Below are 20,263 nucleotides of genomic sequence, written 5' to 3' on the forward strand. Positions count from 1 at the left end.
GTGTTCTTTGCTTACATTAACCTTTTTTTAAAAGTCAAGGTTTGCCAAGACCCCGCTGCTGTAGGTCAGCTTAATTGAAATACCCCTTGACATGCGCCCATTTATCGTCTGTACTGCTAATAGCATATAAATATTTTCCAAGCCATCCCTAATGCGTTTAACATCTTGAGGGATTTGTTTGAGTCTTCCTAAATATGATTTATCATTACAGAAAGCTTTAAATTGTTATAACAATACTTTACTAGGTGGACGTACCCCATGAACTTGTCAGAGGTCTCCCATTGGATACACATACCACTGGCTAAAAGCGTTCATTCTAGGGCACATAGTAACATAATAATATGAAAAGTATTATCAAAATAACAAACCATGCAAAACAGGAAACATGAGGTTTTGGATAGTACTAGTTTAAAAGTTTTTGTATGAACACTACGTGAAATTGAAATACAAAATTCTCTTTACACCACTAAGAACAAAACTACTTTTTTTGGCAGCTCAAATGACACCTACAAACGTACGCTTGCCTCGCATCTCAATCAGAATTTTTTTTTTCTAAACAAAACAATGGCGGTTGTAGAAGAACACATTAAATAGAATCCATGCAATCTGATAATCTTTTTTGGAAGAACAGTGCGTGACGGAGTTTAATTCCTGCACTACATATATTTATACATGGCGGAGATTCCTAAAACAAGTGCACATGGTTATAAATGAAGAATCGCGTGACTCCGTGAGTCTGGGACAAATCAAAGAGAAAGAGGGGAAGGGTTAAGTAAAATGGGATCAAACTTCCCACACCTGGATATGGAAATTCTGAATGCACATAATAAATGTTGCAGTACTGTGAGATTATGTTAATTAATTTTGTCAAATGACATCGGCTAACAGATTAATGGGGTCCAGTTTTTTTTACCAGCCCCATAAATCTGTGTTCACATTAACAATATTGTATTTTTCCACTGTGATTATTTTTTCTATTCTCTCTTTATCTGATGTGGCTTGTTGGTTTTCATGTGGTTTTAATAATTATATATTAACAATTTTATATATATATATATATATATATATATAATGTAGTGCACATAATTTGGTACTGTCTTCTATATAGAACTAACCAAGGATTAAGCTTAGCTGATGTTGAGTGGGTACATTTTCATCACCTATACTACATGGTTTGATTAGTTTATATATGATTATTCAAAAGTGAAAGCACATTATTGCTGACTGAGCCTTCTTGTGGTAACCACTAGTGATATTTGCATATTAAACAGGAAAACCTTTCACATTCTGTGTGTTTCAGCGAGTAATAACAATAATAACGGTAAAACACTGAAAACAATGTGCTAAATAGAGGCATATGCCATATAATTGACAACAGATTGCATCATATTAACCCAGAAAAAAAATATCACTTAAAAATGGTGCCATCCAGTTTCTAGAATATAAGCAGTTATATCTGCACATTTTTTTTACATCCTGAACTCTTAAACTGTTTTAGTGCAAAGATCACCAAACAATCATAGATTGCTTTGATTACAGATAAAGATTTTGCTAATCAACCTGCTCTAGGAGTCAGTAAAACTGTTGATTTGGTTCTTTAGAAAAGAGGGGAAAAAGGCAATGGAGCTTCAAATATCAAAGTCAATTCTGCACATTGCTTTCTGTAGATTTGTGTAATATTGCAGAAGAAAATATATGAACATACACCTATTCACGGACGTCTATAAATGCTTTTTTGCACATACTCTAGTACTCTTATTATGAGATTTTTTAGGAAAAGTAAAGTTTACAGGAATAAAGAAACCAGTGTTCTAAAAACTCTGGGATGATCATTAAAACAAATCCAGCCTGACTGGATGGTAGAAGAAAATACATATATTTTTAGTAAGTAACTACCTATGTGGATGCATTATAATGTGATTTACTGAAAGAATCTTTATAGCGTCCTGGAAACAGCTGTCTATTGCAGTAACCTTAATAATGAAATATTGTCTTTAAATCAATAAATATTTCCCTAATATCCTATTATATTTATATATATTATATATATATATATATATATATGTCCCTATTTAATGTACAGTGCTGTGTAATATGTTTGTGCTATATAAATACTGTTCAATAATAATAATAATAATAATAATAAATATAAATATATATATATATATATACAAATATAAAATCCATAAGCAATAGTGTATCTGTTTAAAATTATACTTTTTAAGCAGAAGAGTTTCAGAAGTTTTGGTTTGCTAATAATGTTATCTCCCAGCATGCTTTGCTACTATATCCTTACTGTACTACAGTAATGAGACGCATTGAAGCACATTTATCAAAGTAGGAATTAGCCAGTTTGACTACATTCCAGCTAGAATTCCTCTTCTCTTTCTTTTTTCCTTTTTACTGACTATTGGGAGTCATAAATTGCCACAAAATTAATTGTAGTCCATAAGGGAAAATTTCCTAACTTTAATAAAAGTGTTCTGTGGTAAGATTACACTTTGGGGAATATTCAATTCATCATCTAAACAGTCAATGCGAACCATGTGGTCAAACAATCCTTATCATATATACAAATAGATTTACTTAATAAATATTTTGTGTTTATTATATACATTAAAATTAAAAGGTTCTTTGAGTAATATTTTTATGATTTATGGGACCAGCTAGCCAAAAAATAGTATGATATATAACATATGTAACATACCATAATGACATTTGTTAAAGGTGTGATTTTTATTTTGTAAAGGATCCCTTCGCACCTGAATCATCTAGTTAGGAAACTGTTTTTTTATTATTTAATTATTTATTTGGTAAATATTAAGGTTATTTATTTTGTACAGGACCTCCTCTAGCATGTCTATATTTGTATACTTTAAGGATCTATTTTGATACAAATATTAGTGTTGTAACACAGTATCTGGGAAACATATAGGTAAACATGATAATAAATTGATGCTTTTAAAAAGCTACATATTATACATAGAAGCAGCAACATTCCATAGCTCTGTAAATATAAACCATTGTACAGGTTAGTGACATACGACCTCGCTGCTTTCATGCACAGCTGAACACCTAGTAACTTTTTTTTAAAGTTAGCATCAAACATTTGCAGATTTCTGAAATATATACTGCTGTGGTTTATTTAACCCCCCTCCCTCCCTACTCTTCACACTTTTCTAACCATCATTTTCCAGGTGGGTTTGAAGAGACGGTTTTCAAAGGTTTTGCTTCTGAACGAATATAAGAGGTTCTGTTTACTTTAATGCCTTAAGTAGATCCTCCATTGTTTGCCATTGGAAATAGATGCATTCTTGCTAAGCAATGTGTGACAAAATATTGATATTTGTCAATGTAGTTGGAGCACTTTAAAGAGCAGTCATTCTATTGATGGGGCTAAGTGTTTGTATGGAACACAACTTCTCATGTAAGCTGTGCTTTACAAAGCCCTACAAAGGATAAATAGGGAAGGTGAAATACTAAATCATGCTTTCAGTTACTAAGTAAATATAAAGCTTGCACAACCCTTGCATATAGAATTTACATAAATTAAAAAAAAAATGTTAGCTATTAGGAGATCAGCTGATATGTATAACCTGTCCAATGCTTCTTTTTGTCTCTGTCTTTGTAGGGTGCCTTTTTTTCAGTTTCATTTTATTTTTTTGGTAAAGAATGTATTAAAGAATGGAGTGGGAAGGGCTTAAGTAATCTCATGTCAATCACTTATTTTTTCATCATGTGTTGCAGCTGAGAGGTGCACAAGGCTCAGGCCTCATCCTACAGCTGACAGTTTACTCAGTGCTAACATGTTGGAGGTAATACTGGCAGCCCATGTTAAATATGTTTTCTGTACTCTAGCAGCACAGTCACCACCTTACAATGCTTTGCCAGAGAAGTCAGACATTTTCACTTTTCATAAAGACTCAGTCCAACTCCCATAGATCCTCCTAATAGTATAGCAAGCATCAAATCTTTAGCTTTGAGTTTCTCTCCTCCTAGAACCATTGATCTGCTATATTAAAAATAAACCAAGGGGATCTATTACATTTCAGTTCACACAAGGCTGTGTATTAGTGATTGGTGACTGGTGCTGACAATTCCTGTTTACCTGACTTTGGGGTTTTGTAATAGCTCATGTGGGTGAGAGAACCCAGGCTGACCTACTTCTTCATGAAGCAGCTGCTGATGGGCTGAATGAGGCATTGAAGCTTGGCTGTAGTAACCCAGTGCCAGATCACTTTCCCAAGTCAATGATAAAATCATCAGAAGCTTTATCTATTATCACACCTATTTACTAAACAGACAATGCTCACACAATAAATTGTGTGCAGATCCACTTAAATCATGTGCAAATACAAATAAATAAGCAGAGCATTGCATTTACCAGGATTAGATAATTAAAGTGAATCATCTCACCATTTATTATGTAAAGATTAGCAGCTCCTTTAGTAAATCGCTACTGTCAAGATGTGTCTAAATAAAACTCTCTGGTGCATCTCCTCCGGCTATTTACAATAGAGATAGCTGGTACAACTACATTTTTCTGATCAGCAATTTATAGCTATAAAACAAAACCCAGCAGACAGTTGCCTCCCTACAAGAGAATAAATATGGATCGGCCATGCAGTCTGCATGTGGGCATGTCATGGGATGCTGGGACTTGTAGTCCCACAGATGACAGTATATCATTGGATGATCGGAAAGCATTGCTTAATCTCTGCATGTATATGGATGATGTGCCTTTACATACAGTGTATGTGGCCCTGTGTGCAGGCAGATCCTCTCTATTCTGGTCACCCTGACCACATCCGGACCCTATTAAACTTCTTGGCGCTGGATAAACAATGAAACTGTCGCGTGCAGCAGTCTGAAAATAATTGGATTAACTCAAACATATCAACTAAATAGAGACAGTCCCGGCTCAGACAAGCAAAGCAAATGTAACCCTGGAAAACCCCCCTGAAAACACATCTCATCCCAGGCCAGGTCCTGACACTGTGAGTTTTATTTCTGCTCTCCTAATTCACACAGTGCAGGAGAATTCGATACAATGCTGCCCCAGCTCCATACCCTTCTATGTCATGGTTTGCTAACGACCTGTCGGGCGAGTTTATGCGACTCTGCAAATATATAAAGATCTGATTGATAAAACACCTTGACCCATTATTCGTTTTATACAAATATTTCTAACACAAAGTAATGAAGCCAACCCTACATAGATACAGTCTATGCGATCGCTGCAATCTACAGAATAATTTGGTTATTGTCATAGGAAGCCCTCAATCTGTTGGCTTTACACAACTCATCAAATCCTAAATATACATTTTTATTTCCCTTCAAACCTTTCAGAATTAGTAGTGAGTTTTGCACAGGGAAGGTGCCCCTTGATAAGAGACCATGCAACAGATGGCATTAAACATCTGGATGGCCCAGGTGTAGAAGACATGTAGGACTACCATGAAGACCTAGACATGAGGATCGGCTATTTAGGAGACTCCTACCTGTACTCGATCGTGTTTTGGGTCTTGACTTGCAAGGAAAATTTGTAGGCGATCCCCCAATGATATTGGGTGGGAAGAGGCCAGCGCCATACTCATAGGACTGGTAGTTGGAGATGGTGTGGTGGGCTGAAGAAGAGACTCCCCCCAAAGATCTGGGGTGAGAAGACTCCAGCTTCATGGAGTCAGATACATGGTACTTGATACAGTCCTTGTCCTCCTGTCGGGTGGAAGCGCTGGAACCAGTGGTAGATATGGAAGGATCCGGGGAGACATCTTTAGGTGGAGTTGGGGGGAAAGGGAACAGATGAGGACTGGAATGTCCAGTGACCAGGGATGAAGATGATGTTGGAGGGTACACAGTCAGAGGTCCAGGGGGGCTGTGTGTCTTGGAGAAGGGTGGCAGGTTCCATGGTGAAGCTGTATGAGGTCCTCCTATGGCCTTGTTGCTATGATCCAACCAGGGGTGCAGAATTGGGGTGCGGCACACTTGACCTAAAGTAAGACATTCATATAGTAAGAACCTAGGTCACTAAAAATGAAAGGGTATTTAATACAAGAAATTAACGATCGTTATTCTCCCTTGCTATAAAATCTATGTGAATTTCATGAAATATTCACCCGCTAATATCAAGATTTGGTTATATATAAAAACTTTAAAAAGCATAATATACTGAAATCATCTAAATATAACCAATGAATACAAAATCAGAGAAATCATCAACTTATCCAACCACACGGATTTCTTTAAAGAAATTCTAGTCTCAATATGAAATTCCTGATAAATCTATTGAAAATCCGAGCCTTTTATTACAGAATCCTTATACACTGTGTATACAAAGTAACACATCTCCTGCGCCACATGGACATTGTAACACAATCGTTAGTGGGACTATTTCCGTTTATTAAGAAATAACATTATATTTGTTTCTCTGGAAAGCAGGCTGTGTATTACCGGTGCTGAAATAAACCAATATTGCAGCATGAAAAGATTCTACCAGGTAGAAAAAGGAAGAGGAGGAGGTTAGAGCTAGACACTGACACCAGTGCAGGAAACTGTTCAGAAACAGTGTGAAAATACTAGATCACACCATGTTTTCACACAGCACACCACCGACTCCTAGACTTGGCCGACCCGTTTACTTTACATTACAGTACGGTTCGGTAATCTGGAGGCTGCTGTGATCAGACATCGCTCAGGATTGTACAAATATCTAATATTAGAGCGGTCTGTGCTAATATAAAATAATAGTGCAATCACTGCAAAGATATCCTATCAAAGCAAGCACTGCAAATATATAATATCAGTGCAAGAATTACAAATATGTCATAATAATGCAGTCAATGCAATAACTTCAATCAATCACTACAAAATATTAGTGCAAGCATTACAAATATATTACATCAGTGCAAGAATTACAAACATATATTAATAATGTGATCAATGCATATATGTAGGAGTAGTGCAATAACAATCGGTGCAAACATTTCATGTTAGTGTAATCACTGTAAATAAATAAAATTAGTGTAATGATTGTAAGTGTTTAATATTATTGCAATCGTTGTAAATATTTTAGTGAAATAAAAAGCTGTAAACGATGACAATCCCAGTCCTATTTTATATATATATATATATATGTGTGTGTGTATGTATATATAGTTATATATATAGTTATATATATTACATTTTGTAGATTTAATTTGCACGCTGTTTTGAATATCGGAGCATGCTATGTATATGAATGAAATCAAATGTTTGTGAATTGATCCTGGGTATAATAATGATGATCAGACATGTGTGTGTGCTTGGCATAGTAAGAGGTGAGCAACAAGTGCTGCAGGCTGGCACTCACTGTGATGGGTCGCTGTGTACCTCTGTACTGGTCTCATGGAGTTGCCATAGAAGGGTGATACATGGTTCCCTTGGCCATCGATATTGAAGAGTACATCCACGTCTTCGGACAGGGGGTACTGGGAGTGCTCCACATATGAGTGGCCCAGGTGGTGGCTGTCATGGTGCTGTCCATTGAGTACGGCCGGGTGGAGGTGATTACTGACCCAGCGAGGCTGCTCTGCTGCTGGGACATCCATGGTAAAGAGCGGCTGTGCACGGCCAGCAGACAGTCCGATGAGATCGCCCACAATAATTCTAGCAGAAATACAGAAATCCCCAGATCCAGGGGAGGACTGCCACCTGCGATGAGAAGAAAACAGCAACTTAGGAGCAGATCGTCAGATAGAAGTTGATGGGTCAGGTGAGCTGCTGATCAGAGCACTGTCCCAGAGAAGTCACAGGACCTCCTAGAGTCTCAGAATAAAGTACAAAGCAGCAGGGACGGGCTATGTGATCCAAGAAAAAGGACTTCAAACTGCTTGATCGGATCTCTGACTTTTTTTTTTTTTTTTACAGTGAAGGCATTCTTTCTGAAAGGAGCAGGATGGCGCCAGGCGGCTCAATGATCGCAGACAGCTGTGGCGAGACGCAACTTAAGGAGGTTCCACTGTCATCAGTGTGGGGGCGTGGTCTGATAGAGAAGAGGCGGGGATAGGAAAACCAGATCCCACGCAGGACACGCCTATTTCCCCGCCCACCGCCTGTCACGCCCCTGCAATGTTCCTGTTAGTTTACAGAGCGGGCTGTGGCCCTTTAACTTCATCTATTGCGGGTCAAAAGACTCTGCTGGGGGAGGGCGAACAGGGTGACCACTTTATATGCTGCAATGAGAAGGCCGGACCGAGCTTATACTTATTAGGGGACGGCAAAAGTTCCTGAACTTTCCAAACTTCCCCTCCGCTCCCCCGACATACCTGTATTTACTAAAATACCATAGCTGGGTGAGTGTCATGTATTGTTACAATAAACAGCAGAGGTTATTTCATCCCATAGAGGAGGAATGCTGGAAAAATACAGCAACAATCAGAGTCAATGGGGAGCCCAGGAGGGGGCGGGACCGGGGGCGGGGAAATAGAAAGCTGCGTTCTGATTGGCTGCAAGTCTGGAGCCCTTCGGTGCCCTGGGCTGAGTCGCTGCATCCCCTAGCGGCAAATCAGCGGCAAACCGACTGTGCAGTACTATGGGGGGCCGGGGCATACACGGGGGATCATACACTGATAGAATATCCTTTATAATTAAATGTAATAGATTTATAAAATGATAAATAATGAATATATAAATAGAGAAAAAAAGAGATATAAATACAAAATCAACATATAAAATATAATGATGAGAAACTACATAGATTATCTGTTCTATCTAATATAAAAATCTATTTTATTTATTCTGTATTCATATATTTATATACAAGAAATAATGATATACATCAAAATATAGATAAAAAGATAAACATAATAAGATAAATAGAGAAAGGTCATATAATATAAATAGATATAAACAAATAAATAATAAAAACGTGAATACAATGTAAAATATTATTATAACAATGATGACATATTTTATTATAATAATAGGTAACTAGATATGTTGGCATGAATAGACAGATAAATGACAAATCTATATTATGGGTAATGAATAAATGGCAGGCACATTAATATTGAACACATTGCAGACTCCTCACTGGATCGGTTGGGTCAGTAATACTGTGTATTCCCCTCTGTCTGGGAACATTCGCTGTATTGGCCCAGGTTGGATTTGCGGTGTATATTATATTAGCTGTTGGCCACTGGTGAATGTGAGATCAGATCGGTCTGCACAGGAATTCATTCATATTCCTGATTACAGGAATTCTTGCATGTACAAATCACTGGGATGGCTTGTGTTCTTCTGGGAAATGATAACAAAGACTGCCCGAACTCGGGAGAGGGAAATCGCTGCTCTGATAGATGGATTTATTGCAGTGATATGTTGTGATATGTTATGTTTTATATATATATATATATATATATAGGGATCTGTATGTACAGAGGCCATCCATTGATGTGTGACTACAGGAAGCACACACACAGGTACACACAGGTATTTGTACAGAGCCCCCAGTATACACAACACCTGACAATGCAGACAACACTACACATCAGCCTGAGATTAGATCCATGCGGCATAAAACACAGAGCTTTCCCGAGCAGTTTTCATCACTCTGGTATTGTTATGATGGAGTTTCTGCAATATTCAGGCGATATAACATTTCCTATGCGATGTGCATAGATTAGCAGATCTCTGAACGATCCCGCATTGTCCTGGGGAATTGGCTCTTTTGATGACACTGTGACGTCACAGCCAGGATATTGCAGGAGCCATTGTAATGCCAGGGCTGCCACAGGGCATCCATCCCTGGCTATTCTTCCTCGGCACTACAAGTCCCAGCATGACCTGCTGCTTCAATCACTGTGAAAGCTTTACCACAACAGAACACTTGATGTATTCTGCCGCCCAATTAAGCAAGTGAGGCGTCTGTAGATCATTCATTGTCCTCCTGACATATCAGTGATCTGCAGATACTATCAGGTGCTGATCATTTGGTACACTGGTTCCCAATGGTAGCCTTGTCACTGTGCTCTATGTATTTGTGACACCACTAATTGACCCGTGAGTCATAGCAGCTTTGTGATGCACTAATACTCTTGTAGCACAGATCTCTAAAATCCAAAAGAGCATGTCAGCGTTCAGTGTGCCTGCAGGCCATCTCCGGGATTGTTTATGTAAGAATTCCTGATCACACTAATATTTCACTGTAGACATGTCTGAATTACAGTGATCATACCTCTTCCCCATCTAGGGTGCTCCTCAATGACTCCTATAGGCAGCTATGTATCATTAGTGATGTGTCTGGACCCTAGAGAGGAGAATGACTATAATGTGAGCACAGAGAGCAAACAATGTCTTTCTTATAGAGAGGGATAAATGGGCTGGATGGAGGATAGCCCTCCAGAGACAAGACTGAATGCTGGTTTAATATACATGAGTATATAATCATGAGATCATGATGAATAGGAAGGGCAGCAGAGATGAGACAGTGATCCCAGATAAGACAGGAACAGGTACACAATTACCCCATAGGTCTATGGGAAGAGCCATGGAGCCCCTAGCCATAGTGACCACCGAACCCACCTAATTGTTGGCTTAGCACTAATAGTCCTCTTTGTTTGCCCAATTAACTAAAACAATCATGAGCCTAATTTGGTTTGAAATGAAGGGACCTGGCACTGGGATCCCAATTGATTGTATGCTTTTTCATGCTGAGACTTCCACAAACAAATGCCAGAAAGTACCAACAAAGACCCCAGGGCATCATGGCAGGACAGAGACATGGGTGAAGCAGAGCTGGAGGGGGTAATGTCCTACAGATCGTGGTGATATACCACCCAAGGAGCCAGCTCTGCCTCCAGCTCGGCATATCTCACTCACACGTCGCTTTGAATCAAAAGGACATAATCCAAAACTCATTCCAGAACTCAGGTACAGATCTGAGCAGGAGGACAAGGAGACTGGATGAGGATGGTCTGACCTCTACTAGGAAGGGGTCATGGAGGGCTGGTGGACACTGGTTTGATGTTCTCAATTCATGCAGAAAATATAAATATCCTTATACTTATACATTTATCAATTATACAATTATGTGAAAATCAATTCCAGGATTTTGGGGGATAATTGTCACCATTTATTGTGTGAAGGATCTGCACACCTTCACAAAGACATCCTACTAATCTTCAGTATTTTTATAATAAATATTAATACATGATTACACTCTTCCACCGATCAATGGAAGCTATTGATGAAGACCACACGGTTATCTTGTTGATGTCGGGAAATGAAAATGACATCACACTTGCCGCACGTAATCTTAACGAACGTAACCCGATCGATGCTGATAGCTCCCAAGCCTTCCTAATCTAACACGCTATGGTAATAATGAAGAGCAGTAGTTGGATTATAGGAAGGTTACATATCAGGGGCAACAGGAAATGGAGAGAAATGTTAATGGAAAACAATAGGACCCCCCACCCCCCATCCTGAGTGAATTGTTTTAGTTCCATTCTCTTTTGAAGTCAAGGCTCTGACCACACCTGGTCCGAATTTCTATTTGTCCTTTGGTTGGGGGCTGGAGAAGAAGACTCTTCAATAGCGATCGTTGCTGGGATTAGGTTACGTTTGCTTGGGGTTTGATTTTACAGGGTCCTCTAGTAGTACAGGTAAAGCTGTATAAACAGCCCAGGGCTGAATCTCTTAGGGTTATACAGAGGACACGGCCCAGGGCACAGCTCACAATACTTTCCTATGTAAAACAACTTCTGTTCAGCCTACATAGAGGAGAATTGTACATGGCTGTCCAAAGTGGGCTGATCTCGGTCCAGATCTCCACCAAAATCAGTAATACATGCCCAGCCATGAATGTCTTACTTTATTAGTACATGTGAGGGGACACAATGGAGATGGGGGACTGCAAGAGCAAGCAGATGCTCAGCCAATCAGCTTTGAGCTTTTATTATCCAACCTGCGGTGGGGAAATTAGGCAAAAAATCTGAGTGGCCTGCCAGAGTTTCACTGTATTATATATACATTATATATATCATTTATAAATCGGGTATTAGTCTAATAATTGTTTTGAATACTGCATTTTTGTATTAAAAATATAATATACTTAGTACTAAATGTATTAGGTGTAATACTGTAAATAAAAATAGTAATAATAATAAAAAAATTACCAATACTATAATAATAATATTAATAATAATAATAAAGCTACCATTATAAATTAACAGTAATAGTAGTAATGAGAACATCGATCTAGTAGGCTCCTGTTTGCTCCTCCAGCTCAGTTAACTGGTTATTTATGAGAGGAATGGAAAATGGATTACAGGTATTTTGTCTGCCTGTAGCTCAGACTAGATGTGTTTTAGTTAAATGTCTCCAGAGGCCATTGAGAACAGTTCAACTGACACATTTCTCCACTTGAGTGTAAACATTTAACATCCAAGCCCTTAACCATCACATAGCTGTATGTAGAGGAGGACAGACGGAGAACAGCCCGCAATAGTCCAGGTGACAGCGCCTACCGGTGACAGTGCCAACCTCACTGCCCTAATAGGTGGCAATGCCCCCGCTATTAGTGTGACTGGCACAAATCATGGTCTAAATCGATGCAACCACACAGCTATTTACTGATGATGTAGACACAAAGCAAAGACTGAAAAATCAGCTCATAATAATAAATACAACATACAGGACAATAGCAATATCGGTAGTGCCCCTATAAGTCGGTGTAAAAAAAAAATGCAAAATAGTAAATCAGTTGCATTTCTAATGCATTTATGCTTTTAAATCCATTTATTTGGATTCAAATACAATTATTCAAGGAGCCCTGTCTATACAGTTACAACACAACACCCCATAATCCCTGTGTTCTACACACACTGTGTAATGTGTTTTATAATAGAAAAGAGCCAATTATTTGCCTGGATAGTCAAATCGCTATTAGCATCTCTGGCTGTCCCTGGATGTTTTTAGATATATGTGGCACTAATGTCATTCGATACAGGGCTGATCATAAAGATATAGATTGAGGTTGTTGGAATTCCTCTAGTGAGTAATATATATATGAATAGCCTTTGGCAGGAAAGACGTAAGGACCTCAAGTTGCAGCGGTTCTCATCACGATCAGCAAGATCATTCTTAGAATTTTATATCACGGCTTGCTGATGTGTTTGCAGATTAAAGCAGAAAGATAAAATATTTTTTTCTGTATAGAAACTCAGCACGGAAGGGGCTTTATTACTGTAGAGATGTGGTTCAGATCTGTAATCGCGATATGCCCCAGCAGACGATGGGAAATAATTACAACCCCAGTAAATAACATCAAAGACCAACATCTGCTGGGCTTTCTGTGCTCCCTTGTCACCACCGACATAAGAAATGACATCAATGGCGAACACAGAAATATGTCACATACATGGATCGATCTGAGAGCCTAAATCAAGACAATGACAGTGTGTACTATCGCGATACTTGACTTGTTCTAATTGATATTATTATGACTAATAATAATATGACGATTAATATGTTATTATAAACTATCTAGCTATTTATCTGTACCGTTATTTATTATTCTAATGGTAATTATTATTTTTATAGTTGTTTCGAAATATAATTATATATATATATATATATATATATATATATATATATATATAATTTTGAAATATCATATCCCAGTGAATTATGATGTATACTACATTTGGTGTTCAGACTACTGCCAGGTAATATATATTCTAATATTGATATTCTAATATATCAGGGGCATAGGCAATGTACATAGCATGGCCTATGCCTGCATTGTGTATTGGCTGTTAGACTCTGAGCAATGCAGAAACATTTTCCACTTAACCGATGTACATGCCTGTAGATTGAAGCCAACCCCCCAGCACAGCCTAATCTCTACCATTTCACTTCTATCCAAGCATCTGGTTAGTTTGGCTCCTCTACATGACAAGCAGTGCCCCAAGCTTGGTGCTGAGGATGTGGCCCACACAGGAGCCGAACCGTGTCCATGTGATAGAATAAAATGTAGCATTTGATCCAAGCCAGGGAGTGATGATGAGTGTGCCTTAAGGAGAATGGAGACAAGGTGAGTTCTAGTATAGAGTAATGGGAGTCTATCCCTAGAGCTGGGGAAATCAGAGCTCAGTGCAAAACCATTGCCAGGTCTTTACAAAAAAGGGAACAAAATTCCAAAAATGACTAAACTGACTAGAGAACAATAACAGAGAAGTCTTAGGTTACAACAGACACATGCTATCCCTTTAAGGCACAGATCCCATTTTAATTCTCTCCACGTGGAAGGAAAGGCAGCAAAAAATGTAAATGAAAAGAAGGAAAAATGCAATATTCACTGACCTGCACAGCTCGGCCTTGGCAGCTGCTTCGTATTTTTTCCTCTTCCTTCTCTGATCTCTGGAAGATCTGAGGCACAAATGACAGACAGATTGCACTGGTTATGGCATTTAAGCAGAAGTGAGAAATACAAAGCTGGGGGATCTACCTCCTCCTACCCACCCAGAGATGTGACCTTCTAACAGGAGGAGAGCAGCTCCAATCTTCCGGGTTGTAAAAAGGGCAAAACCACAAATATAATGGGAATATAAACCTGGTCCAGGCAAATGACACCAAAATCACCTCCTATACACACATGGATGCTGCGCACTTAAGCCATTACAATGCCATCTGACCGCCTTACCCAGAGCTGTCAGTGAGACAGAAGCATCCATGCTGGCATCTATCCCATTCTACCCCATGACAATGGATAAGGGGGAAGGGGGGCATAAATATGACACCCTCTATTAATTATCTGACCACAAGCCACAAAAATAGCCAAAAATAATACCCGATCTCAAGATGTAACCGTGCAAGTAAAGAAAAGATGATGTCCGTGCAATTGTGAAGAATTGGATATACACAATAATTATTACAATTTACATTGCTGAGAAAAATTATACAATATAGACACGGTTTAAATAATAAGTTAAAAATATGTTAGAAAAGTGAATAGATCATAGATAGATAATAAGAAATAGGTAAACAAACAATCCGATAAAACTGAACAGATAGTACATAGAAATATAAATAGATAGATAGGTAATTATTATTCAATTAAAAATAAATTACTATGCATTGTAATAAATGAATTTAATTTAAATGCAATCCTAAATATCGATTACATAGCTGTTTATACGGAGGAAAATTAAGCTTTGTTATAATTAAAAGAATAATATAACGAGTAAATTAAATTAATTAACGATCTGATATATATATATATATATATATATATATATATTTAGATTATGTATTACACACATATTTAGATATATAGATACATGATGAAGAGATGGGTAGATAGATAAATGTGACCATTCGATCCATTATTTAAAATCATAGTATAGTAATAGAAATCAGAAAGTATGTAAGTATATATAGTAAGAAAACCAAAAAGCTTTTAGAATCACAAGGGCTAACGGATTTTCTTTGCATTTGTATTGCATTGTGCAGAATAAGTCAGTGACAGTTTAGTTCCACCATGGTCTAATATGGGTCAAGGTAGAGTATTACAGAAGACAAGCCCCATTCTAGTGTGAATGAAGGGGGTGAATGACATAAAGTAGAGGTGAGATGAGCCTGGAATGGTAATAAATCATATATATAATGTACAGAAGAAGAGATGCCAGTGGTACCTTCTGCCAGTGCTTGTCCTCGGTTCTGTCTATATCCTAGAGACTCCACATAGAGTACCATTAGGTTGTGCCCAGCAGAAGAGGTGATTTATTGCTCCGAAGCAAAGGTACAGCAGATCAAGCCCAAAGGACAGTGGAGGTTATGAGCTAGTTAGTGCTTTCCATTTAGCTTGCTGAATTACAACACATATAACAACACCCCCACCTTCAGGAGATAGCGACAATTTTTCTGAAATCTCTAGAAAATGTCTAACTACGCCTGACAGGCTCCGGATCACCCTGCAAATATGCATGTATTCATCCAGAGGTCTGGCCAAGCCTCACGTGGGAGCCCGAGCACTTATTATTGAGTTTTGGGGTCTATTTGTTATTGGTCCAACCCACAGCAATGACAATTCACCAAACACATGTATCACCAGCCTGGGCTTTTACCATGGTGATAGGAATAAAAATGGGACCGGCAGATTACAGGACTGATGGACTCAGGAGAAGCTCAAAAGCCATTCATGGCTCAAAATGAGGACACAACTGGAAGCCAAAATATTCCCCACAACTCCTGTGTATCATTCCATCACATCATTTAACAAGCAGGACTGCACTGTGTAGCTGCCACATAACAGATCATTACAGAAAGTCAGTTATTATTTATGGCTTACTTAGAAAATATACATATTCAAATGATATTAATAATAATGATAAAAAATATATATATTTCTTTTTTATAATATTATATATGTTGTCTTTAACACTTTTAATGCTGTAAACTAGTTTTGGACAGAATGTGCTTTTACATTTAAAATTCTCGCCAACACTGCCCAGAAATCAGCAGACAATCTGTGGTTTTGGCACCTTTTATTTAACCTTGTAGAGAAGAAATAGCCTACAGCTGCCTACACAACTCTACACATTGGTCACCGAACACAATTATGCACCATGTTCACACACATGGTGTCTTTATTATTAATATTATCATTATTGTTACTACTATTGGTGCTATTACTGCAAAGTAAAATGAATATACACACAGAATATATAGTATATGATAATATATATATATTATCATATATATATTTATATATATATATAAAAAATTATGATATTGTGACAAATTCGATATATATATATATATATATATATATATATATATATATATATGGGACCGGTTACCAAAACCAATAAACTGTTGCAGATTTAAAGACTATATTTTGGGTAACAGATTCTCTCTAAATACTATACTTGTTGCTGTGTTTCACCATCTAGATAAATAGATAGATGACAGAATAATAGCAGGAATAAGGACGAGCATATGGATAATTATATAGACAAGAATTTAAAAAATAAAAATAATTGGTTTGATAGAGATAATAGTGCATAAACATATAAATAGATACATAGAACGATACATATATAACTATTTATAAATAAAATATATATAGATAAATAGATGACAACTTGATAGAGAGAATAAGGACAAATACATACACAGATAGCTATTAGATATACAAGATAAGATATATAGACAATAAAGATAAGACAAGATATAAAGATAAATAGTAGTGAGAATAGTAACAGATAGATAAGTAGACAGATTGGTTAATTGAGTGATTTAGAGCTATGTTAATAAAATGTAAAGGTAAGTATATAATTATATAAATGTGTGTGGGGTTTATAGAAAATTCCGTAGCCATATTGAGATTGATACAATAGAATAGAGACAGATAAATAAATAACAGATAGATAAATAATTGATGATTGATATTTAGATATAGATAGATGGATAAAAAGATAGATAAATAGAAAGATAGATATAGATAAATAGATAGATTATTGATGATTGATATTTAGATAGGTAGGTAGATAGATAGATAGATAGATAGATAGATAGATAGATAGATAGATAGATATTAATTTCCATTGTGTTAGGTTCTAGTTATAAGACATCAGCAGTACATTTTCCTCCAAGATCAGTGTTTGTGGCTATGAAATCATTCAGTAACATTATGTTCTGGGGGTAATGGATACATTGATCTGCCCAGTCCTGTGCAGGTGATGGCATCTGTCATTGTGTGGTCAGTGGTGGCACAGGGGAACACAAGCAGGCTGCCATTGGTCACATTGTTTAATAAATCAGTGTAATGGATCAGTATGGAGCTCGTTGAACGCCTGCCTTGTGCTGACGTTGGGGGCACATCTCTCACTTTCTAATGTGACTCTGAGTGTAAGGAAACGTAATCTGATCGCAGCACTTCTATCTTTAGAAAACAAACTCAATTAAGGTAATAAATTAAAGATAATTAGCCTGTAAACGAGTCTATATAGTAAAAAGGTAGCCCAGACACACAGACCCCTTTGCTGATGCCAAGATAGTAATGGTATGGTGATTGAACCCCTGACTATAATGCATGGTGGGGTAGGTGAGGAGTTTACTGTTTACTACATGGTGATCTATTGGCAGAAAATGAGTGTATTCAGAGTTATGTCATTGTAGAAGAAGACACAGGTCTCTCTGCGATGCTAGCAGATCATGGAAGCAGTTTTCTATGACAATAACCTAGGAGCCTATTGTAGCATTCACCCAATTATATGAAATACACGTCCGTATGTATTAAACTCCTATCTGCTCAGCCTTCTAGCAGTGTTTAGAATACAGCACAACACTATGTTATCCAATAAGAAACGCCAGACATGATTAAAGCAAAATAAAACTGTTGTTGTCATTGGACTATAAGCCAATTTCCACTTGTATTATTTTATTTATCTATAGGAAGCTTCTAAATCCCATTCACTGCCATGCTCTGAACATGTTCATTTCTATATACAAAAAGCATTTTATCAGCAAACAATTTGCACATAGTAGTATCTGCATAGGGAGGAGCTTGGTGCTAATACATCACAAAGGTATTAGACAGAAGAAAGGAAACCATCATTGCAGTCAGTGCACCTTATCAGGCTCAGCTTTGTGTCACACAAAAATATTTAGCTCCACTCGTCATGGAATTTCCCTCCATGTACATAAATGGTCTCCTCTCTGCTCCATATGGAGGGGTTTACATGGCGGTGACCAAATACTATTTCTTCTAATTGGGGGGATTAGGGGCTGAATTACTAAGGTATATCTAGTCATTTGGCTATATATATATATATATATACTATTTATTTATTTATTTTGGAGAGATAGAAGGAAAGAGAAGATACAAATATAGGAATATAGGATGGAAGAGAGGAGGGAGGGAGAGAGGGAAAAAAAAGAGAGGGACAGGAAGAGAGAGTGAGATAGAAGAAAGAAGAGAGAGAAAGGAGGAGGAGAGGTGGAAGAAAGGAAAGTTGGAGAGAAGGGGAAGAGGAAGGGGAAGTAGGGAAAGGTGGAGGAGGGAAAAGAGGGACCTGAGAAAAAAGAAGAGAAGAAAGAAAAGAGAGAGGAGGGGAAGAGGGGGAGAAAATAAGTGAGGGAAAGAAGACTAAAAAGATTGGGGGATGGGGAGCAAAGAGGGTAGAAAGAAGGAAAAGAGTGAGAGAGTAAGAGAGAGAGAAGAGAGGAGGAGAGGGGAAAGAGTGAGAAGGAGAAGAGAGGAGAGAGAAAGAGGGAAAGGAAAGAGAGGAGAGACGGGGGAAGAGTAATAAAGAGAAAAGAAAGGAAGCTTGAAATGAGGAGATAAAAAGGAATAAAAAGGAGGGGGGGTGAAAGGGGATAAAAGAAAATAAAGGGTAGGAGAAGGGGAGAAAAGAGAAGAGGGAGTGGTAAAGAGGTGAAGAAAGGGGAGAGATGAATAAAGAAATAAGAGGAGAGAGAAGATGGAGATAAGGAGTGATAAGCCAAATGGAGAGAAAACTGGGAAAAAGATCGAAAAAAACACTCCTAAATACCAGCAAGTCTCCTGCTAAGAAGAAGAAGCTGGTACTTGTAGTTCCACCAAAAGATTAAATGTGGATCTGTTGATATTCAGTGAACACCCTAAGTCCATGCTGCTGACAGACACCGTGGCGCACCTCTCTGTATGTCTGATTACATTCCCTGGGACACTTGAGGTTGCTGTGTTGCATCATTCAGTAAATCCAGTGGCAGCCTTCCTGGTGTCATTGGAGAGACTGGGAATGATACAAGCCTCAGTACAAAGCTCTAAATAACATGTCTGATCCTGCTCCCAGTTTGCACATTTATATCAATTATGCATAATGCAAAGTATATGAAAAATAATAAAACACGTGCAGCTGATTTTTTAATTAAATCTTCCAGCGGATATAATAACATGGAAGTGATTTTTCACTCGCAGCCTCCCTGCTCGATGGTGTTTTATAGCATTTCTTTGCCTCTGACTTTATTTTAAAATATTAGGCGAGGTGGAGAATTATAAATGAGTGTGTCCTTATCTGCGCTGCTCACATAACCAGGATCAGAGAAGCTGATTAAGGAAGAAGTCACAGGCAACGTCGGATTCATAATGATTTGGAATAATGAATTCTTATCTGTGCTTTCCAGATTATCAGCCTTTCAGCTCCCAATGTTTTGTTACATGGGATAATTTATTGCATCTAATACATCACAATGAATCTGATGGTAGGAAAGTGATGGCCAGCCCTGTAAAAAA

At 37.7% G+C, this 20,263-nt stretch overlaps 1 protein-coding gene across 4 annotated transcripts in view; it reads right to left on the minus strand.

Moving 5' to 3' along the window:
* The window catches only part of GATA3 (GATA binding protein 3), a 32,257-nt gene extending 16,459 nt beyond the window's left edge, over window positions 1–15,798 (minus strand). Inside the window, exons 1-4 of one of the 4 annotated variants that reach the window (XM_072401819.1) lie at window positions 15,678–15,798; window positions 14,347–14,412; window positions 7,352–7,692; window positions 5,502–5,993 (exon numbers count right to left, since the gene is read on the minus strand). In XM_072401819.1, coding sequence (XP_072257920.1) covers window positions 5,502–5,993; window positions 7,352–7,589 — 730 coding nt within the window. In that variant the 5' untranslated portion in view covers window positions 7,590–7,692; window positions 14,347–14,412; window positions 15,678–15,798. Of the gene's footprint in view, window positions 1–5,501; window positions 5,994–7,351; window positions 8,278–14,346; window positions 14,413–15,677 lie in introns of those variants that run through there. The other 3 variants (XM_072401818.1, XM_072401820.1, XM_072401822.1) reach the window with 3 other exon arrangements.
* Window positions 15,799–20,263: the final 4,465 nt, after the last annotated feature.

This window comes from Pyxicephalus adspersus, chromosome 2 (genome assembly GCF_032062135.1).
Source record: "Pyxicephalus adspersus chromosome 2, UCB_Pads_2.0, whole genome shotgun sequence".
Lineage (NCBI taxonomy): Eukaryota > Metazoa > Chordata > Amphibia > Anura > Pyxicephalidae > Pyxicephalus > Pyxicephalus adspersus.